At 39.4% G+C, this 24,059-nt stretch overlaps 1 protein-coding gene across 6 annotated transcripts in view; it reads left to right on the plus strand.

The window, feature by feature from the left end:
- Nucleotides 1-24,059, plus strand: part of LOC107857610 — a 39,444-nt gene that overhangs the window by 14,036 nt on the left and 1,349 nt on the right. For 2 of the 6 annotated variants that reach the window (XM_047406205.1, XM_047406222.1), the window contains exons 3-12: nt 940-1,020; nt 1,262-1,369; nt 2,484-2,575; nt 2,786-2,860; nt 2,926-2,995; nt 10,978-11,184; nt 17,010-17,111; nt 17,561-17,669; nt 22,738-23,005; nt 23,852-23,914. In XM_047406205.1, the coding sequence (XP_047262161.1) occupies nt 940-1,020; nt 1,262-1,369; nt 2,484-2,575; nt 2,786-2,860; nt 2,926-2,995; nt 10,978-11,184; nt 17,010-17,111; nt 17,561-17,669; nt 22,738-23,005; nt 23,852-23,900 (1,161 nt within the window). In that variant the 3' untranslated portion in view covers nt 23,901-23,914. Of the gene's footprint in view, nt 1-939; nt 1,021-1,261; nt 1,370-2,483; nt 2,576-2,785; nt 2,861-2,925; nt 2,996-10,977; nt 11,185-17,009; nt 17,112-17,560; nt 17,670-22,737; nt 23,083-23,114; nt 23,486-23,851; nt 23,915-24,059 lie in introns of those variants that run through there. The other 4 variants (XR_007051877.1, XM_016702446.2, XM_047406213.1 and 1 more) reach the window with 4 other exon arrangements.

A 24,059-nucleotide genomic window follows, 5' to 3' on the forward strand; every position in this document is an offset into this window, starting at 1 on the left:
TCTAGGCAGTGGCGTAGGTAGTGATACGACCGAGGCAGCAACATGGCGCAGGCAGTGACATGACACAGGCAAGGCAATGCTGTGGCTGAAAGGCATGACGAAAATAGGCTGAAATAAATATTCTAAGTGTGGAGCATAGCAAATTCGGCTAAGGGGCAAGGCCCCATTTGCTTGTCACATGGGGCCCATTGCAAATTCGAAATTTGAATGTTTTTACATGTGAGATTTTCAGATATGTAATTAGAATGTTTAAATAAAAATAGTTGAGTCATGGGATGGACATGCAGACCATGTCCAATGACATGCTGCTGATTGTGACAGTTGTAACTGCCATGTGCAGTCTTTATATTTGTGATGCTGGAATTTGTCTAAGGCAGTGAGTGTTGTGATGCCTTACGAATTGTTCCTTTGTAATTCCGAGAGAATAATAAAGGTTGGAAACTTATTTTCGGTATATTGTTGAGTGATTTACATTGCTTTATACTTAGTCTGTGCAGTGTGTGTGTGGCTGAAGTTGTGCAGTGTGGCATGACTGCCAAGCGGTGGTGCTGCGAAAAATAAATCGCCTCTCTCTCTCTCTCTCTATATATATATATATATATATTCGTATTTTTCTCCATTTGTATTTTTCATTAAAGCGCAAGCTGTATTTTTTGTGCTTTTCGCTTTTTTAACACTGGTGTTAGATCATAAGGACTTTCACTTCCGTCCTAGTTCTACTGTATTCGGGTTTCATTACCCTTCAATGCTTTTTCCACCTGCAGTTATTGAAGGAGACAAATATGAACTCCAAAAAATAGGTTATAATCGAGGCCAAATCTATAGTTGCATAAACTTGTTGAAGACACTCAGTTCTACTGTCGCAGTGGTCCCCTTTATCTGAACAGAGGAGAATATAATTTTGGGAGTGACAATTGCTTTATTTCTTGTACTTTTTAGGAGAACTTTACAAGAGCTGGTGACATGTCAGCAGTCTTTAAACAGCCCAGCTGTGAAGAAGAACGACTGAGAGCTCTTCAGGTGCTCTATTTAGTTTTTCATCTATCATCTGTATTGGAAACATTGCTATTGATCATCTATCTCAAAATATTATTAACAATAATCATTGTGGCAATAAAACTTCAGGACATTAGCTGTTCTAAGATTCTATGTTTATATACTTTTAGCTTGGAGAAATTATATCTGATACTCTTATCTTATCATTAGTTCCAGATACTTTAAAATTGCTCTGACTTTCTATTTTGATTGCTGATGTTTTAAGGCCTTACTATCTTGCCCAACAAGGTCAATCCATACAGAGAAACCTCCTCATGATATTTTAGAAGTTCAGAAGACTTTTCCAATCCCAATAGATGAGCATACATTGCCGGTATATTCATTTCCTTTTGATGTTTCCTCTTTTGCTTATTTCTCACTAAAGCAGCTGATATAATTGAAGCAGTCTGCCACAGAAATTAATTTGATTCAGACAAACTGTAGACTTGTGAATACTGCTGTGTTCGGTATCATCAATCATCAACATATTTTATGTAAATGTAAATGAGATCCAGTTCTAGGCTGGATTTGCAGATTAAGTTGCTATAGTGGCATCATGAAATACCACAGAATGCGTGAAAACTTACTTTTGGTGATCTTAATTATAAAGAGGTCTTCATTTCTTTCAAGGCCATGGGAATTTGGAGTCAGAAAACCAGCACTTGATTGAATCATTGAAATAATCTTGGGGATAATCTTTTAATCATCTCTATAGAAGGAAAAGAAGAAAAATGATGTGGTTTTAATATTTCTGCATGATGTTCTATTAATTGCAGACAGCAATACTCTTTATAGTGTAGAAATATTCCCCTCATAATTGTGGGATGTCCTGTTGATCTGCTCAGTACATTTGGAAATGCTATTTTCGTGAGATGTATGATGCATCACTCTATTTTGTGTATGCCTAGGATAATGGTATTTGACTAGGAATGAACTCATATGCTAAACTAGGACGCTCATAGGGAGGAATGGAGATGTTAGAGGTATAATCAGATACTGGTGATGAATCCTTCGACGGTTCTACTTGGTTTAATCCGTTCACTTTAACAAAAGCCTAATCCGTTCACTTGGTTTAATTTTTGCAGCCAATGGAAGTTTCGTCAGCTAAATAATATTCTTAGTACTTACAAATTTTAGAAGTTCTTCAAATATTTTTGTTTCAAAAGAAGTGTTCTGCATGACTGATTTTTTATGTGGAGATGACCGCGCATGTGGTGAAGTTCATTGGTACAATATCCTCTATAAGTTTCTTTTTAATCGTAGCATTATAAATTCTCCTGATATTCTTATGGAAAACATTTAGCACTATTGACTGGTGAAATTTATAAGTAGTTCTTAATTCCACGTCTCTTTTCCTGTTGGCACCCACAGACGCATAGAACATTGCAACAGCACCTATTTCCCGAGATTTGTGTTTGCTTTGTCTAAGAGTGTTCTACAACTTTCAGGGAGTTTACCACTGTGGTTATCATTCTGACAAGTCATTTGGAGCAGCTTCTTATTTGATCGTTCGTGCTGAAGGAAATATTCTTGTTGACAGGTATTTAAGTATTCATACTTCAGCACTGCCTGTTGATTTTACAATAAACAATACACAGGGGGTGGCTGAAGAGAACTAATTTAGTAAATAGGGGAATGTTTCTCCCTCGGAAGCAATATAAGGGATGGTGGGAAGTGCTAGATATCTAGAATTTCGAACTTGGATACATATTAGTTTAGTATTGACTGGTACATAAATTACAATTTGCAGCCCAAGGTACACAACAAAATTGGAAAATAATCTTAAAATGTTAGGTGGAGCTCGTTACATGTTCCTCACCCACAGGTATGATGATATCATTTTGTATCATGCTTATCCTAACATGCACTAATTATTATTTTGATTAATAGTGACGATGTCGCAGATCATGAGAAATGGTCAAATCATTTAGGCTGTGAGCGGATTCTTCATTCCCTGGAGGTAATACATTCAATCTGTCGAATTTCTTGTGTGACTTATCATCTAAGAGATCATTATAGAACTCGATTCTGAGGCTCGACAGATACCTGTATCCATCAATCTGCAATCTGTAAGGTAGACGTGGGAGTTATGCCCGTCACCAAGCTGTTTATGTCATTAATAGGATGACAACACCCAATCTACAAAATCAATCACCTTTTGAGTCCTATTTCAGATAGTGCCTAACTATAACTCCATCAAAGTTCTTGGATGCTTATGCTATCCATGGCTCAAACCTATTCCAGTAATAAATTGGACTCTTGATTAGGATTTTCTAATAAATATAATGTCCATCATTGTTTTGATCCGGTTAATTCCAAATTATATGTAATGAGGGATGTAATCTTTTTGGAAGACAATTTTCCATTTCAAAATATTTTTTCCAATTTTTAAAAATAATGATAATGTTGGGATAATATCTCTATTGAACAACCATCCATAGAGGACATAAATTCAATTTCACATTCCTATTATCAACTCCCCCGCTAGTGACAACATTTCCCAAAAGTCATATTGCCCAAAATCCCTCAACGCCTGCAAGCTTTTTTCCTCTGCTTCCGATGGTGCCCCTCCTCAATCAGGTAATATTCCTTCTCCTTACCTCTCGACTTCCACTTCTCCACCCTCTACCACAAATTCCACAACAACAGAGAACTACTTCTACTCCTTTAATACATCAAGCTTTGCGCTCACTACCACTTCATAACGTTCATAGGCAAGACAGACACTCATTCCTAGACGAATTCCAGGTTCCTCCCACACATCCTTACACATCCTTCCCAAACTCCTGCTTTGGCACAACATCAGCCGCAAATGGTTTCTTCCCCGCCTTAACTAACATCTCCTCCTCCTATTTAGTTGGACCCACCAACCCTACCCCGATCAAGCTAGCTAGCCACCTAAGTACACCCAGTGATCATCCATCACACGCTAATAGCCTTAAACCTTGTCAATTTCTCACAACCACTACATTGTATTCCAAAATTCCTACAACCTATAAGCAAGCCTAGCTAATTCCCAATGGAATTCAACAATGCAAGCCGAATTTGGTGCTCTTGTTCGCGACCATACTATGGATTTGGTTCCACGTGATTCTTCCAAAAACGTGGTGGGTTGTCAGTGGCTATTCTGTATTAAGTATAAGTATATACCTGACGATTCTGTTGATGGATACAGGGCTACTTTGGTTGCCAAGGGATATACTCCCCGGGCAGGACTTGATTGTCTTTCCACCTTCGGTCCGTGGTCAAGCCTACCACTCTCCGTTTTGTCGTGACTATCCCACTCAACTCGATTGGCTTGTTCATGAGTTGAATTTTAATATTTTCTTCTTGCAGGGTCATCTTACTAAAGAAGTTGTGACAACCACCCTGTTTTGAATGCTCTGAGAATCCTACCCATATATGACTCCTTCATGACTCCTTCATAAGGAAATTTATAGTCTCAAGCCGGCCCTCGTGCTTGGTAAACCGAATTAAAAAATTATCTCCTTATTTAAGATTTTGTAAAATCCAGTCTGATTCCTCACTCTTCATTCTGCTTAAATTTGGGATCACCGTGTATATTTTAGTTTATGTGGATGATATGTTAGTGACTCATAATGACCAATGAGATGTTTATTATATCATTGAGGATCTCGCACGTCGTCCTTCTGGAAGGATTTAGGGTCTTTTCATTATTATCTTGGCGTTGAGGTGATTTGTTCTTTTACTGTATAACTTCTTATCCTCGCCTTTTTCCTCTAATTCTGCATATAAGCTTTTGAAAGCTGTTGTTTTACCCGTCGTAACCGCTAACTTAGCCTCTTTCCTAGCTATCTTATACTCCCTATTTGTCCGATCTTCATCTTTACTCTCTACCAGCTTCATGTAGGCCTTTATTTTTTTTGCTTCCACCTTCCCTTTTATTTCTCCATTCCACCACCAGTCCCCTTGATACTTGCTAGAGCAGCCTCTTGAGACACCCACCACTTCTCTAGCTGACTCCCTGATGCAACTTGTGGTCGTATCCCAGCCGCATCCTCTCAACTCTCCCAAGCCCCCATAGCCATCAACTTCTCCCCTATCTTTAGGGCATTGGTCATAATCAAACTACCCATTTAATCCTTGGCTGGTTATCCACACCCCTCTTCTTTCTCTCCTGCTATCTTCTAGTCCATCACCAAGAGCTTATGTTAGGTCGAAAGATTCTTAGTGTATAATGTTATAGTCTTTATAAAGACCTCTATCACCTTTGCTAAGGAGCAAAAAGTGTCTCTGAGTCTTGGCCATCAAATTACTTAAGGTAACCGAGTGTTCCTCCACCTTCGGGAAGCTTGAATTCGCTAGTCGCTACCATCAACCCAAAGGCTCTAGCAAATCCAGAAGTGAGGCTCCTCCTTCGTTCGTTTCCCCAAACCAATGCCTCCATGCACATCGTCATAATCCTCCAGGATGCTCCAATATGCCCATTGAAATGTCCAACTATGAAAGCTTTTCGGTGTTAGGTACACCGATCTCCACCACATCCAAAACCTCCCAAAAACTCTTTTACTCCTTGTCCAAGCTCGCTTACGGTGTGTTTGCACTAATAATGCTCAAAGTAGACCCTCCCAACAATTAACTTAATCGACATCATCCTATTGTTGACCTAATTAACCTTTACCATTTGCTCCCTAAGCTCTTTATCTGCTAGGAGTCCTACTCCAATCCTATTCCTCATGCCTTCTGAGTACCACAACTTATACCTATCAACTTACTTCGCCCTAGTACCTATCCATTTCGTCTCCTGGACACAAACTATATTAATTCTCCACTTGCTTAGAATCTTCGCTGGCTCTATACTTTCCCGATAAAGTCCATATATTCCAAGACTCTACTCTCAACCTAGAGGCTCCCTTGACCCACCGATCCCTTCTGCCCTGTGCGTCCAACCCCGATTCTGACCTCGAACCCACCCCTGATTGATGACATGACCATAGTCTACCATCATCCACCAAAGCCACTAAAGCAAGTGCAAGCTAATCAGGGATATACTAACTAAAGCATCTAGTCCACAATAAACAACTACTATACAGGAGATGCAAACAAGATACAGGGGTCAGATACTTATTAAAGTTTCAGCTAAGTATTAACAGAACTACTGCTAAACAATCCAAGAACAATCAGCGAGCCAAATACACTATCTCAGTTTGGGAAAAATAGTACAGAACAGAAATAATCAAAGCCAAAAATAATCCAGAACTACAGTACCAAACGAGATCTATTAAGCCGGAAGAAGAGGCAATATGATCGAAGAATGAAGAGGCAGTAGCAGTTCGTTTTCAGGAGACAATACCAGCAAGAAGCAGTATAGAAGGCAGATATCCAACGAGTAAATATAAACCCAACAAGCAAGCAAGAAATGATCAATGGCAGAACAATCAATGGGAGCAAAGAAATGAATTCCAAACTAAATAGTCTACCAAGAAAGTGATCGGATCAAAACAAATGTCAAATAAATCTGGGAGAAATAAAGATTCAGGGATAGAAATCACCACCAGGATTAAGTTGGGAGAAGAGACGGATTGCTTGCTCGATTTGTTGGATTATAGCAAAATTGGATGTCGGAATCTTGTCGCCTGGGTCCGAGTCCCAATAGAACCTGCCGGATGATTGAGAAGAAAAGAGAAAGCGGGAAAGAAAGAAAAAGAATAGATGATATGCAAAATCGAGATCGCAGATTATCCAGAGAAACTGCTGGGGGTCGCCGCGAAGTCTCTAGCCTAAGCAGATCTGGTTTCGACGGACAGAGGGTAACTGTAACACCTTTTGCTGGGAAACAGATGGTTCCGACCTGCGAGATGAGAGAGAGAGAAGTCGACCGGCGAGATGAGAGAGACCTAATCAAGATCCACATTAAACTCGAAAGTATTCTCCAAAAGGGCATGTGAAATCCCACCGAGATCAAGAGAGAAAGATGATCATCGCTGACTGATTATGGATGAAACCTAGAAGCTGAAATCAGCGTTAGAAGAGGGAATTTTCTGATTTCGAGTTGCTGATCGGTTATTGTGATTCTTAGCTGGTCGTCGTGAACGCAACTACAACTTAGTAAATAACTTGGAGTAGTTGGTGACCACATCGTGTGGTTGCTTTGCCACTAACTCCTTTGCTGACCGCTCCAGTTCAACTACATCATCTGTATTTACCTCCTTCTCATCTTCGTCTTGCGTTGTGTTTCCTCCAGTTCTCTACCATTTCTAAGAGACATACCATTGACTAGAGCTTTTGGATTCGGCTCCGTGTTACTTGGAAATGCTCCATGTGGTCTAGTGTTCTGCGCACTAGCTATCTAGCCCATACCGAATTGCCAAATCACAGTTTTGATTTTTAGCCTTCAGCTTCTGCATATTACATATCCTTTTCATATTCTCCTCTAACATTGCTAGAAGCAGCTGCCTGTGTACCATGTTCTGGCTGATAATTTTGCTGCTGTCCGTTTGGTTTGATTCTGATTACCACCCAAAGAGAAATTTGGGTGGTCCTCCGATTTGAATTATAGATGTTGCGATATTGATTCTGACTTCGTTGACCCCTGTGGCATTACCTACAAAATATACAGACTCTGGAGGATTGGCCAGGCAAATGTGGGTGGTATGGCCGCCTCCACATATGCCGCAGAAACCTGTGCCTGGTGCATTGTTTGCACCCTTAGTGAAAATCCTAGCTCCGCCATTGAATTTTTGCTAATGCATGGCCAAGTTGTCCATGCTAGGGGTTCAAGTCATCTAGACTTCTGTGCGGATTAGGCGGACATTGTATCAAGCTCAAGAACCCCGACTGATTTCTGGACCACACTTCTACCAACATGATACAACCTTAGGAGAATCACACCCCAAAAAGCTATCTATTGAGGTAGGAGATCCCAAGGCTATATAAGCCCTACATGATACAAGATCGACCAAGAACACACAAAACACACTCAAAACAGTCCACAAGTTCAAGAGAACCGAGGACCCTTTGAATGACCCCTCTCGGATTCAAGATCTACAACAAGAACACAATGTAATGAGGTGATTAACACCTATTTTCCAGCGGACAACAAACTAGATTAACAACACGAGAATGAAGAACACGAAGAACAATAACAATATTATTAAGAACAACAAACACACGGCTACAAGAAACAAAGGGATAGATAGATAGACTACACAAAGATGTAATCTTAAGAACCCAAGAGCCTATTCCACTCTTGGACCCTTAACACCAGACACAATGATTCACCTATCTCTTACGTTGAAACAAGAGGGACCTCGATCTCGCAATCATCCAACGTTTCCAAGCTTGAATCCAACACGAGTGATTCCACACTCAAGTTGATTTCCCTAGTTACTATGTTTCGGCCAAGAGGCCATTCTCTCAAGAGAGGGTGTTTCAATGTTACAACTTTCAATATTCAATCAAAATTAAGTAGTAAATGACCTAACATATTCTATTTATAGTAGGTTACAAAAATAGTGTGAAATGTCCAAAAGACCCCTTAGTCAATGCTTCACTTTAGGCTCCCTTAGAGTGTAGAATGTGGACTGTTTTGGAGCCTATTTAGGCCCTCCTTTGCACTTCACTTGGACACTCCAAGTCGGGTTCAATACATCTCACATATGTCCACCTTCGTGGTCGTACTCGTATCACCACATCAGCTCCCCTTTTAACTGACGTGGAACCCAAGTCCCATACCTTGCAATAGGATCATAACAATCCACCATGCTCCACATCCGTTGTCCTCGACGGCTTCACTCAGGGTAGCTTTCACTCTACTTGTAGGTAGCTCTTTCCCAAGTAGCCCTTTTTGAGTTAGGTACCCATGCACCTCCATGGCATGGTGGGCACGGAGGGTGATGGACTGATGGGTAGCTCTGATACCATTTGACGAGACCCAAACTAGTCGAAGGATGAACTTAGAAATAGATTGAGATCCCCTAAAGAGCCAATAACAAAATTATTCTTGAATAGTTCTCTTTAGAACCCTAGTTGAGCTCCATGGTTTTCAGAGGAAAGAGAGAATAGATATTATTGATCAAGAAATTACGTCTAATTCTTACAATTGGGAATTCTAATTCTTACAATTGGGAAATGAATTCAAAAGTTAGTTGTAACTAACTAACTACCAGCAGGTCACATGACCTGCACGTGACTACTTATTGGACTCAAAATGAACTAAGCTTATTACTAGAATTGCAATGTGAAATAGAACAAAATAGGAACATATCGCAACATCACCCTATGAGTCTGGATTGTTCTTTGACAGTTTATTCAACAGACCATTGATCTCATTATAATTCTTTTCTAGGATTTGTCCTACCCCTGCTTCATCCAGCACGATTTTGTTGTAGATATTTACCCTTCAACTATGTTGCTCGGACTCTTCAAGAATGTCAGCGGGTGCGTATCGGATTCGCCAAAAGTAGTGTATTTTTGGAGAATCCGACATGAGTTCGGCATCAAAAGTGAAGAGTCCGCACAACTTAGCCCTTCAATAATTGTATGCACCAAAACTTCATAGGATTGATTGTGATTGTGGATAGCCCCTGAGGAGTGCTTTGAAACACTCCCATGCTGAATATAGACACCCTTTCTTCTGCCTGAATGACATGATTTTAATCCTAATCTCACCATCTTCTCTGATGGAAATAATCTAGCCAAAGATTTTCGACCTAAATCCTCCCAATTAGTGATCAAATTTGGTGGTTCGGCCTTCCACCATCTTTTCTCTTCTCCAAGTAAGGAGAATAGAAGAAGTGTGAGTATGACATAGTCAGATGTGACCCCTTTAGTGATATAAGTATCACTGATCTCGAAGGTCGGGATGTGCTGGTGAGGATCCTCATGCGGATAAACCCATAAACTGCTCGTTAGTATGAAACAATTGCATCATGCTCTGTTTCAGCTCAAACACCCAGTGACGTTGGGCTTGACATGCTCGACATAACATTGCCCACGAGTGGTAGTGTCACTTCTTACATTGCTACCTGGTTGTTAACAGCCGTATTTGTAGGCAAGTGAATGAGTCCTTGTTAGTTGTCAGGTTGTATCAACTCCCTCCTTTGCATGTGAAGTGTCCTTTTAGGTTTCGCGTCAATATTCTCAAGGTTTTTATGGCGCAATCCTTCGCATTAGACAATGGTACCTGTTGGTAACAACAACAAAGATGAAAACGTTAATACTTGAATAGCAAATATAATAATAACTAATTCTAAGTAAACTTTTAACATTTAAGTACCCGGCAATGGCACCAAAGACTCTTCGCCCAAATGCACATGCAAGCAGATGTGTTGCCAAGTAATATAGTGACTTGAGTTGGATATTATACCCACATGGACTTGTGATAAAAAATTTATTGGACTTCACTATTACTAACTATTAAACAAGTTTTTATGAAATTGATTTATTAAGAATGCACAACGTTTACAACATTTAATTAAACTTATGGGCTATTTGTAGGAGTAGGAGAAGTCCTAGATGGACTATCAAATCCCATAAAGGATAGGGTAAAATTTTGGACTTCAATTGCTCTTGAACGCGCCGCATCGGCCAACGTGCACGACAGGCAGGGGCGGCTCTACCCTGTTGGAAAAAAGGCGACCGCCTAAGGCCCTTAAATTTGAGGGGCCTCATTTTTTTAAGTAATAATATATATTATGTGTAAAAAATAATCTTCTTATATATAATAAAAGTATTATTAGTAGAATTTTGATATATTTGGAGTATTATATCTCAAGAAGAATTAAATGCATTGATTATATTACTAACTAAAAGAGACTTATTAGAAGAAAGCGAACACATAATTTTTAAAATAGATTTTGTTAAAAAAATAACTTTTCTTAAAAATTTAAGACCTCCCTTTAATTTTGGCCTTAGGCCACTAATGTACTTGAGCCCGGAATGCACTGTATTAACCAATGCGGCAACACTTATCCATTTCAGGAACTTTTTCCATGCGTAGGGAATGTGCCACACCAGCCAATCATTGCATTTGTTGCGATGGATGTCGAGCCTTGTCGATCACTGCCTCCAACGCTTGGTGAAATTTCTCTTCTGCTTCATCTCTGCTGGATGTGGTGCACGATGCACCTCGAAGAACTAAATCAATCCAGGAGGTTAACCTCGAGGAAGGAGAGAGCTAAGATCAGGGTATTAACCGAGAAAATAGCTAAATTGAGAAGAATAAGAGATAAGAAGAGTTGTATTATTACTGAATAGCTGTGAATCATTACACATGAGTATTTATAGCTAATCATTGATCAATAACTGCCTAACTAACTCTTGGACTCTACTACAGTGATTCTGTTACAACAGTAAAAACAAACAACTGCTGCAATACTTAACAGACCTAACTAACTTTGAGTCCTAACTGTTTTGCCTATTCTTAACCTGCTACACTTGTATCAATACCCCTCCGTGAAGAACATCCTCGTCCTCAAGGATTGAAACCAGGAAACCTAGTGTGTAACTCTAAAACAATCTCCCAAGTAGCTTGAATTGCATCAAGATCAGTCCATTTGACTAGGACCTGATCTACTGCCTTGTTGCCGCGCTTGACCATCCTCCTATCTAGAACTGACTCAGGCTCAGGACAAAAGGAACTAGATAAGTACAGAACAGGTGGATGGTTGAAGCTCATGGGAATTGCATAACACTTCTTAAGCTGAGAGACATGGGAAGTAGGATGAATAAGAACATCCTTGGGCAACAACCTGTAAGCAACAACTCCAATCCTAGCCTCCATATAAGGACCATAATACTTGGCTGCCAGCTTATTAAATGGTCTAGTAGCTACTGTAACTTGCCTATAAGGTTGAAGTTTTAAGTACACCCAATCACCCACTGAAAATGATCTGTCACTTCTATGTTTATCAACAATGTCTTCATTCGTTGTTGAGCTCTAGCCATGTGAAATTTCAGCAGTTGAATGATGGATTCTCTTGCTTCTAGTGACATGTCAACCATCTCAGAAGCACTCTCACCGACAGAGTAAGGCAAATGGATAGGAGGTTTCTGACTATACAACACCTCATAAGGGGTGCTCTTGATGGTGGAATGGTAAGTGGTATTGTATCACCACTCTGCCAAAGGTATATAGGTAGCCCATTCCTTAGGTTTGTTGGAGCAGAAGCATCTTAAGTAAGTCTCTAGAGTCCTGTTGAGCACCTCAGTTTGACCATCAGTCTGAGGATGATAAGCTGTGGATCTCTGTAATTGCACTCCTTGAAGTGTAAAAAACTCTTGCCAGAAGGAGCTTAAGAACAATGAAGCTTAAAAACATGGTCCAAATAACATTGGGCTACTGATTGAGCAGTATAAGGATGGTGCGAGCACAAGAAATGACCATACTTGCCCAGTCTGTCAACCATAACCAATATGACATCCTTCCTATTAGATTTAGGCAGACCTTCAATGAAATCTAAGAACACATCAATCCACTCACCTTCAGGAATAGGAAGGAATAGGAAGAGATTGCAGATAACCAGGATAAGTAGCTGCATCATACTTGTTTCTTTGGCATATGTCACATTATTGTATAAAAGATCTAACATTCTGCAAAAGGGATTTCCCAGTGACTGCAATCTCCAAGCAGTAGCATCCATCCCTGAGTGCCTTCCTTGAGTAGTGTTTTGCCACAATTCCATGATCTTCCTTTACAATTGTGGATTATCACCCACCACCGATCTACCTTTCTATCTCAGTTGTTCATGCCACCAAGTACAGTGCTTAAAAGGTTGAACCTGCAATCTTGTAATAATTTCCTGCAGCTTAGGATCTTGTATCCAACTATCTTTAATTTCATCATATAGAACATCATGTGGAGATAAAATGGAAATATCCAAGAGTTCAGCAGCCGGCATTCTAGACAAGGCATCAACAGCCTTGTTCTCAGACCCTTTTTTATACTCAATAGAGAATCAAAAGCCATGAGTTTAGAAATTTAGAAATTCTTGCAACTTGAAAGTAAGTGTGTATCTGCTGATCTAAGAAATATGTTAAGCTCCAGCAAGTAATGAGACCACTTTGTAATAGCAAAAATAAGAGTCAACAATTCCCTGTCATACACCGACATAGCTTGGTGTTTTGGAGCCAAGGTTTTACTGATATATGCAATGGGGTGACCCTATTGCATTAACACAACACCAATCCCCTTTCCACTTGCATTACTAACAATTAGGCATAGTCAACACAGGTGCAGAAACTAGGGCCTGTTGAGTGCATGAAATGCTGTAATAGCCTGGTCAGACCAATTGAATCCTTCTTTAACAGGTTATGTAGTGGTTTACAAATAGCACTAAAGCCCTGAATAAATCTCCTATAGTATCCAGCAAAACCTAAGAAACCCCTCAATTGCTTGATGTTGCTTGGAAGTGGCGATTGTTGCACAATACTGATCTTTTTAGGATCAGTTGAAACACCTTTAACACTTATGTAATGGCCTAAGTATTCTACCTTATCCACCCCAAATGCATACTTGGACATCTTTGCATACAACTGATATTGCTTCATCAATTCAAATACAGCCTTAACATGCAACATGATCATTCAAAGTCTTACTATAGATGAGCATGTCATCAAAGAACACAAGAACTGATTTCCTCAATAAAGGTTTCAAAACAACATTTATCAACCCTTGAAAGGAGGAGGGTGCATTAGTTAAGCCAAAAGACATAACTAAAAACTCATAGTGGCGTTCATGAGTCTTAAAGCAGTTTTATAAGTATCATTCTTGTCCATTCTCTGCTGATGATACCCTGTCCTCAAGTCTATTTTGGAAAACAACACATCACCCCCTAATTCATCAAGCAAGTCTTCAATCATTGGTATTGGGAACTTATCTTTGATAGTCAATTGATTCAAGCTTGTATAATCCACACAAAGCATCCATGTACCATCTTTTTTTCCTACTAACACCATAGGGGAATCACAAGGGCTAGTACTGTGTTGTATTACCCCTTGTTCCATCAATTTTTGCACAAGTTTCTCAATGATATCCTTCTTAAAAGCAGGATATCTGTAAGGTATGTAAGGTATTTTACTGTCTGGACTAACAGACTCAATTAATGGAATTCTGTGATCAAATGAAGCTCTGTGTGGAGGAGTGTGCTAGGTATTTCAAACAAACAAGAGTACTACTTAATTAGAGAATCTAAAGCAGGATCTATACCAGTAGATGAAGTAGTAGCTTGGATGTTTTAGCAACTAGTGTCAGCTGTTGTATTATCCACCAGTGATAACATAAACAATTGAGTAGCTTGTGCTTCTTGTTTAATCACCTTCTTTGCCTTAACAGTCTTAAGTTTATCACTAGCTCCTCTCAACACATGTTTCTTTCCCTTGTAAACAAATTCAGTTGTTCTGTTCTTAAAATCAAATAGTATCCTTCCTAATGACCTTAACCACTAAACTCTCAAGACGATATCCACATTTCCTAAAGGTAATAACAGTAAGTCTGAAGAAAAGGTGGTACCTTGTAGTAACCACCACTTCAGATTTTTACATACAGCTGCAGTCTGCACTTTTTTACCATCTGCAATATTGATAGATTGTTCCACTATAGAATCAGCCTGACAACCCAACCTTGTGGCTATAGCTTGATCAATGAAATTATGTGTACTCCAGTGTCAATTAACACCTGTAAGGGCCTTTTCTCATGATACCCTGTGACTACTAGTTTGATAACCAGAAACATCAGTAAAAGCAAGGTTCATTCAACAATTCTTGCACTACATCACCATCACTTATCTCTGCAGTATCTTCATTTTCCAAGACCTCTACCATATACAATTGCTTCTTACTTTTACAGTAATGCTTTTGTACATAAGGTTCATCACAAAAAAAAAGAAGGCCTTTTTCCCTTTTATCATTCATTTCAGCAACAGAAAGTCTTCTTCTACCAGCATTTTGATGTACCATCTGACTAGTCATCTGATTAGTTCCAATATTCTTCTTAACTACAGGTGTGTTATTAGAGGATCTTGGTTGAAAAGGAGGTTTAGGGGTAGGTAATAGGCCTGGCATCTTGAAACCCCAAGATTGAACTTGAGCTTCAAAAACCTCTTCTTGCAATCTAGTGATTTTGTAGGCTTGGAGAAGTGTTGTTGGAGTCTGAATCCTAACGGCTTTGTTAAGTTCAAGTTTCAACCCTCTTAAGCAATAACTCAAGGCATTTTCATCAGACAAATTAACACCACATAACAACAACCTGTCAAACTCAGCTTGATAAGCCTTCACACTACCAGTCTATTGTAGATTCTTAATGGCTTTCATTGGGTCTTCAAAACTATCTCCAAATCTATCATTAATGTCCAGTACATACTCGGATCAAGAAGGATCTTTTCCAGCAGTTCTAGATCTCATATATGACCTATGCCAGTCTATAACATCACCATCTAGATGAATTGAAGCTACCCTAACTATTTGATCAGGTGGAACCTCATTCGTGGAAAAAAAAAACTGGTCCACCTTATACAACCAGGTTCACAAATCATGGCCAGAAAATCGAGGGAATTCAAGCTTAGAACAACTGTAAGAAATTTACCATTAGAATCTTGAAATTCTCTGTTCTGCTGGAAACAACCTTGCCCTCTTGGTTCATCACCACCACCTACTGAAGATTTAGCCCTGCCTTCATTTACATTTCTTTCCTTCTGATTCCAATTTCCCAAAGCTTGTTTAATCTCCATTAATTCCTTCCTTATCTGTACGCGCATTTCGATCATTCATACTCAACATTCCATCCATCACAATTGATCTTGGATTTGTGACAATTTCCCATTGACCTCTTTTGTTGATTTATCGACTTTTTATCACGCACAACCATGATTATTCAGCCGAGAATCACGAGCTCGGATACCAATTGATGCACCTCGAAGAACTAAATCAATCCAGGAGGTTAACCTTGAGGAAGGTGAGAGCTAAAATCAGGGTATTAACCGAGAAAATAGCTAAATTGAGAAGAATAAGAGAGGAGGAGTTGTATTATTATTTCTGAATAGCTGTGAATCATTACACATGAGTATTTATGGCTAATCATTGGTCAATAACCGCCTAACTAACTCTTGGACTCTGCTACAGTGATTCTGTTACAACAGTAAAAACAAACAACTGCTGCAATAAACTTTGAGTCCTAAATGTTTTTGCCTCTTCCTAACCTGCTACACTTGTATCAGCGCATTGGCCCATGCGGCCAGTTTGGACGCGATAGAGCATGCGCTACACTGAGCCTTTGATTTCCAACAGCTGGTAGATTTTTATGTAATCGTCCTCCATAAGGCTGCATTTTCATCCTCCAAGTACCTACATACATCATTCAAACTCAAATTAGTCAAATGCCTCCTAATCATATTGAGTTAAAACGTATTTAACATCATATAGCACTCAAAAGTGGTAGAAATGCAAGTAAAGTATTATGTAGAGGCATAGAAATACGCCTAACATCAGTAGACCTCCACGCCAACTTGTGGGGGCGTAATAAAGGCTAGCAAATCTCCTTTAGTTTAGGACTCTTTGTTATTCTGGTTTTGATGTTATTTTGTACTTATCAGCTTCCTTATCTTTAGGATTGTTTTCACGTAGGCTTCTCCATTACCTAGATTTTCTTTAAGCTCGTATTTTTGCTCAATTTTGTGTATATACACTTTTCTGTATAAAAACCAATACAATACAATGATCAATAGAGCTCAAGTTCATCTGCTACCATTATCTTTTTTCTCTTTAGTAACAAGTCAACTCGTTTTGCATCCCTTTTGGTGTTAACCTCAAACTATTACTTATGATAAGAAGCGAGTCATACTAAAGCCATTGTGCTTTGTGAGTTGTACTGTGCTTTACTTAGGTGACTCCTTTGCATCACTTCTGATGCATATGGTAAGTTGTTTCTCTTTGCTAGTGGTAGTTTTTTTCTTGTTTTTATCTCTTATAAGATGGATTTACAATCCTAGATAATGATATTGGCATTAAATTGATTTCAGGTAGATCATTCAACTGCTGCTGTAGAGATTAAGCTGGAGGGGAGTGGACCATGGAGCCTCAGTGACGATGTCACACTTGTACATACACCTGGACATACAGAAGTGTGTAAATTGTTCTTTTATCTTTGTCGTTTAATCGACATATAGTTCATTGTTTATCTTGTTACTTTGGGGTCAAATATAATTGTGATCTCAACATTTTATTAGTGGTCTGAGAATTCGTTCGTGTTATCTTTGTGAATTCATGGTGGTCAAACTTTTAGGTTACCAATTGTATATTGACATGCAATAACTTTTTATCAGTGTAATTTAAGGATCAATGTGTTTGTCATCTCAACATTATACTGTGACTCTAAGTTGCTCGAACTCTTTAAAAATGTTGCCGCACCTGTGTCAGATCCTTCAAAAATACATTATTTTTGGAGGATCCGACACGCACCCTTAGACTTTTAAATTACCAATGATTCTTTCTAGTTACCTTTGCAATATCATGGTTCGGACTTTTAAATTAACAATTTTAACTCTGTTTTGTGGTTCTATCATAATGGCAGGGGTCGGTATGCTTGCTATACAAACCAAGGAACGTACTTTTTACTGGGGACCACTTTGCGATGGGTGAGCGTGGCTGGACCATTTTCGAGAGATACAACAAGCTTTCAGGTGCATGCTCTTGGCATTTTTATTATGTATGGTGTTATTGTTGTTGTTGTAGTCACAATGAGATGACCAATGGATGTAGGCTGGAGATTTCCCCTAATAGAGTTAATGTTGGGGGAGCATATTCCAGTGAAAATTACCTGGACAATGCTCAGTGAAACTTACCTTGACAGTGCTCGCAAGATAACCGAGTAAAATGATGTAGTGGAATAGTAAATGCATATATCAGCCAAATGGAACTGGGCGCTGCTTCCAAGTATTGATTGTTTACTGTCCCTTGCATTATTTTTGCCTGCTTCACCTTTAGCCGTGGACCTGAAATAAATTCTGTGCAAGGAGAGATTGATACATCCAAATATCCGTCCTACATTCATTCGTGAAGATACTTCTAATAGTTTAAAGACCATATCAACGATTCTTCCATCTTGTAAATAAGAGACTTGTGATATACATCTTATTCAATAAGCAGATGTATGCACTCTCCGAATGAATCTGGAAATAAATGTTGATCTTAGGAATCACAACTCTGAATAAGTAGTTGTTATTGATGTTTTTGTCGGGAAACAATATTCCAGACGCGAGAATTAATAGGATTGATAATGAGTTTATTTTAGAATTAATGGGACTGATAATGAGTTTATTTTCTGAATTATTTTGTTAGTAGAATCGAACTTCCCTTAGTGGATTAGAACTCTTGGTAATTCAGTTTTATAGGGCTTTTTCTATTTCTAGCTTCTTAGGGCTCTTTGCTACTGTAACCCCCTATTTAAGAGAGTTGACGTTATTAATAAAACAAGTTGGATTTTATCAGAAAGTTTTTCTCAAACAAGTTCCCAGGTCTGCAGTTCCCTGAATGAACTGCAAAATTCAGCAATCATAGGTAAGTGACGAAACAAAAACAAGGGCTTAGACCATAATGTTAGGTCTGACTTCCAAGTTAGTTGTCCAGTGACTCGATCCAAAATTAGGGGCCATAACAATTTGGTATCAGAGCCTGTTACCATGGACGAGAGTACTGTAGAAGCAAGGCTGCAAAGCCTGTTACTGGAAGCCCAAACAAAGACCGAAGCAAAAGTAGCAGCTTCGGAAGTAAGGATGGACGCCAAATTCCAGCAACTATCTCAACAAATTGAAACCTCAATCCGCACCACGGCACGTGCAAAGGTAGTTGAAGTTGGAGACAATAGTGCTGCTTCTGTCCAACGAACCGGTAACACAAGCGAACAACTGGATGTGCATCTAGGAGGAAGAAACAACAGCAACAACCTTGGGACTGATGACAATAATGCAGGAAGAGGTATAGTTCCCAGATACACTAAATTGGACTTTCCTACTTATGATGGACGTGAAGATCCTCTTATTTGGCTTCATCGTTGTGAGAAATTTTTGGCTAACCAGCGTACCGCCAACCAAGAAAAGGTAGGCATAGCTGTTTTTCACATGGTAGGGGAGGCGCAATTGTGGGTTTATCAGCTAGAACTGGAGGAACCAAATTTAACATGGGGTGTCTTCAAATGGTCCACCAATGAAAAGCAATCCATTAGGGGAATTGATTAACTTGAAACAAACTGGTTCTATTGAAGATTATCAAAGGGACTTCCAAAGGATATTGGCTTGTGCACCATCTGTACGTGTGGACCAACAAGTAGATATGTTTACAACAGGTTTAGTTGATTTGATTCGTCTCGATGTTGAATTATAGAACCCATCTAACCTAGTACAAGCAATGAGTTTGGCGAGAGCATTTGAGAAGAAGATACAAATTTCCTCTAGCACACAGAGGGACTATAATTCAACCTCAAGGATTGCCGCTGCAGCAATAACTCCGGGGCCTAAGGTAACTGCTACTAATCCTTTTGTGAAAAGGTTGACTTGTGCCGAGATGGCTGCCCGGCGAGCAAAGGGGTTGTGCTACAACTATGATGATCCTTATGTTTAAGGCCATCAGTGCAGAAAGTTATTTTGGCTCAAAATAGAGGATGCAGAATTTGAAGATGTACAACAGATAGTGGAGAGCCTTTTATCTCACTCCATGCCATCACAAACAAACAACTTGCAGATAATATGCAGTTGCAATCTGCAATTGAAAAGAAGTTGGAATCTGAAGATGTACCAATGATTAGTGGAGAGCCTGCCATCTCACTCCATGCTATCATAGGCAAACAACATGCCGATACTATGCAGATGCGGGTTGTAATTGATAAGAAGTTGTTGCTTAGCTTAGTTGATTCAGGCAGGACACATAATTTTATTAGCTCTACGGCTGCCCAACGTTTAGATTTGCCTATCCAACATCGAAGAAATCTCTATGTATCAGTGGCAAATGAAGAGAAAATTTCCAGTTTGGGCATTTGCACGACAGTCTAATTTTCTGTAGCTAAGCATTCCTTCAATGTTGATTTATATGTGATTCCTTTGGATGCTTTTGACATTGTCCTAGGTATCAAGTGGTTGCAAACACTCGACCCTATTTTGTGGGATTTTGCGTTATTAACCATGAGCTTTCAAGTAAAAGGGAAGCAGATTATTTTACATGGACAACAACAATTATTTCAACCACACCTACATCTTCTGCAGGATTCTAAGCAAGGTGAGCTCGAGAAAGTATTAGCCGTTTCCAAGAACCTGTAGGTCTGCCTCCTATGCGTTCTTGTGATCATCGCATATGTTTACTACCGGGAATTGATCCAGTGGTAGTTCGGCCCTATCGATACCCTCATTTTCAGAAAGATAAGATTGAGTAACAGTGTGATCAAATGCTCCAGCAAGGCATTATTCGACCTAGTCGTTCCCCATTCTCATCACCTGTACTGCTGGTCCGGAAACATGATGAAACATGACGCTTTTGTGTGGATTATAGGGAGCTAAATGCCAAAACAGTAAAGGACAAATTCCCATGGAGGAATTACTTGAAGAATTGCATGGCACACAATTTTTCACCAAGCTTGATCTTCGCTCGGGTTATCATCAAGTCCGCATGGATTCTGTAGATGTTGAGAAGACGACTTTCAGAACACATCACGGTCATTTTGAGTTCCTTGTCATGCCATTCGGGTTGACTAATGCTCCTTCTACCTTTCAAGCATTGATGAATGAGGTATTTCGAAGGTACCTACGTCAATTTGTACTTGTATTTTTTGATGACATCCTTGTGTATAACAAGAGTTGGAAGGATCATCTGGTACATATCCGACTCATCTTTGAGTTGTTGCAAGCTCATTGCCTCTATTTAAAAAAATCCAAATGTTCCTTTAGCGAAAATCAAGTAGCTTATTTGGGCCACACAGTCTCCAACATAGGTGTGTCAGTTGATGCTAGAAAATTGAGGCCATAATTGAATGGCCTCAACCACAATCAACAACGGCGTTACGAGGATTCTTAGGCTTGACAGGATATTATCGTAAGTTCATCAAGAATTACAGTTTGATTGCTTCCCCTTAACAAGTATGCTTAAGCGACATGCTTTTAAGTGGAATGACGATGCACTTGCTTCTTTCGAAACTCTTAAAAAGGCATTAGTTGCTGCCCCAGTGTTACAGTTACCAAACTTTAAAGAAGAATTTGTTATTGAGTGTGATGCGTCGGGTGTTGGAATAGGAACAATTCTTCAACAACAAGGACACCCCATTGCTTTTTTTAGTCGTAAGCTAGCTGACCAACACGTGAAACTTCCAGCTTATGAAGGTGAATTGATAGGCTTGATAAAAGCAGTTCAACACTGAAGGCCTTATCTCTTGGGTCGAGCCTTTCTAATTCGAACAGATCATTACAACCTTAGATACCTGTTAGATCAACGTCTTACTACTTCTTCTCAACAACGTTGGCTTAGCAAGCTGATGGGGTTTGATTTTTGGGTGGAATACAAGGCTGGGAGATTGAATACTGCAGCAGATGCATTATCACGATGAGGAGAGATTGGAGATATGCTATTTTCTATTTCTCAGCCAGAAGTTCTGATATTCGAGGAATTCTAGGCAGAGGTGAAGCAGTCACCAATTCTTCCGGAACTTCGAGCTAAAATTGAATAGGGAGAGATGAATAACGATTGGGTGTTTTGAGATGGGTTGTTGTTCTTCAAAGATAGGGTCTATCTCTCGCCCAACTCACCATTGGTAAATTCTGTCTTTTCTGGGATTCATGATAGCCCCATGAAGGCGTTCAGAAGACCATGCTACGTATTCGCAAGGATTCTATTGGCCAGCTATGAAGACAACTATCAAGGATTATGTTGCTGCCTGTTCAGTTTGCCAGCGTAATAAGTTTGTCAATTCAAGTCCTGCGGGACTATTACAACCTTTACAACTGCCTAATCAAATTTGGTCGGATATCTCAATGGATTCCATAGATGGCCTGCCAAAATTAGTTAGTAAAACAGTGTTATTGGTTGTTGTGGACAGATTCTCTAAATATGCACATTTTATCCCCCTTGCTCATCCATATAATGCATTTCTATAGTAAGGATTTTCTTTGAGAATATTGTTCGTTTACATGGGATACCAGCATCAATTGTCAGTGATCGGGATGTCCTCTTCACTAGTACCTTCTGGAAAGAATTGTTTCATTTATGTAGGACTAAATTAAACTTTTCATCCGCTTATCATCCACAATCGGACGACCAAACTGAGGCACGATAGAGATGTATTTGTGATGCTTGGTAGGTGATCGTCCAACGAAATGGACGGAGTGGATTCCCTGGGCTGAATTTTGCTACAACACTTCGTACCATTCAGCACTTCACGCATCCCCATTTCAAGCTGTTTATGGTCATGAGCCTCCTCGGTTGCAATCCTACATGGCTGGTTCATCTCGAGTTAATGTCGTAGACCGAGCATTAATTGATCGAAATGTTGCCTTACAGGATTTTTGAGCTAAGCTCCAACAGGCGCAACACAAGATGAAAAAAGTTTATGATAAGGGACATCGTGATGTGGAATTTTCTCATGTCTACATCCATATCGCCAAAAAACTTTGGCTAGTCGCGTCCATCATAAGCTTGCACCAAAATATTATGGTCCTTTTGCAGTCTTGAAGCGCATTGGGTCTGTTGCTTATCAGCTTGGTTTACCTGCAGGTTGCAAACTTCATGACGTGTTTCATGTGTCACTTCTTAAGCCATTCAAGGGTGAGGTACCTACAACTCCACCTACCCTTCCTCCAGTTGAAGAAGGACGTGTTGTTCCCACCCCTTGCTCCGTGCTCAGATCGAATCTGAATTGTGATAATTGGGAAATTCTGGTGCATTGGTGCGGCCAATCTGTTGAAGACTACACTTGGGAGACAGTGCATCATTTCAAATCTTCCTTTCCAGACTTCAAGCTTGAGGACAAGCTTTTTCTCCGGTAAGGGGATAATGTTATTGATGCTTTTGTCTGGAAACAATATTCCAGACGCAAGAATTAATAGGACTGATAATGAGTTTAATTTAGAATTAATAGAACTGATAATAAGTTTATTTTCTGAATTATTTTGTTAGTAGAATAGAACTTCCCTTAGTGGATTAGAACTCTTGGTAATTCAGTTTTATTGGGCCTTTTCTATTTCTAGCTTGTTAGGACTCTTTGCTAGTGTAACCCTCTATTTAAGAGAGTTGACGTTATTAATAAAACAAGTTGAATTTTATCAGAGAGTCGGAACTTTCTCAAACAAGTTTCCAGGTCTGCAGTTCCCTGAATGAACTGCAAAATTCAGCAATCATAGGTAAGTCACGAAACAAAAACAAGGGCTTAGACCATAACGTTAGGTCTGACTTCCAAGTTAGTTGTCCAGTGACTCGATCCAAAACTAGGGGCCATAACAGTAGTTAACAGATGTCAAGGTGGGCAAACCTGCTCCATGGTCATTGCTTAATTGGAGGTGGGGATAATGTGGTTTCAATAATACTCTTAAAAGAGTAAGTGGAGGCGGCAAATGTTCCCTTTATGGCTTCCATTTTGATGCACGATTGAGCACTTGTCGGGTGAGAAGGTTTGTCCGTCAGTTCAACCCTGTTTTTTAATTGATGAGCACTGGGAAGAAACTATTCCTTCTCTGTGATAGATTTTGCTCTCTTTTTTTGTAGGGTATATTTTAAATTTTTTTGAGTTAGTGCTTCATTCATATCTGCGCTTATTTAGCTTTAGTTTTCTTACTACCTATTAATGTTGATTTAGCGTGACATCTGATATCATCTCCCATGATGTTTGCAGTGCCCAAGCAATTGAACAGTGTGAAGTTGATGCTCGACTTGGATTTTGAATGGATACTTCCGGGTGAGTAATGCTTGTTATATAGAATTTTGTCCTGTTTGCGTGTTTCTATACTAATTCAAAGAGCTAAGTGAAGCCACACTGCAAATCAACAGGACACTAGGAACATATTAGTACCAAGTAATGGTAATTAGCATGTGCAAGTTAT

Source organism: Capsicum annuum, chromosome 2, assembly GCF_002878395.1.
Source record: "Capsicum annuum cultivar UCD-10X-F1 chromosome 2, UCD10Xv1.1, whole genome shotgun sequence".
Lineage (NCBI taxonomy): Eukaryota > Viridiplantae > Streptophyta > Magnoliopsida > Solanales > Solanaceae > Capsicum > Capsicum annuum.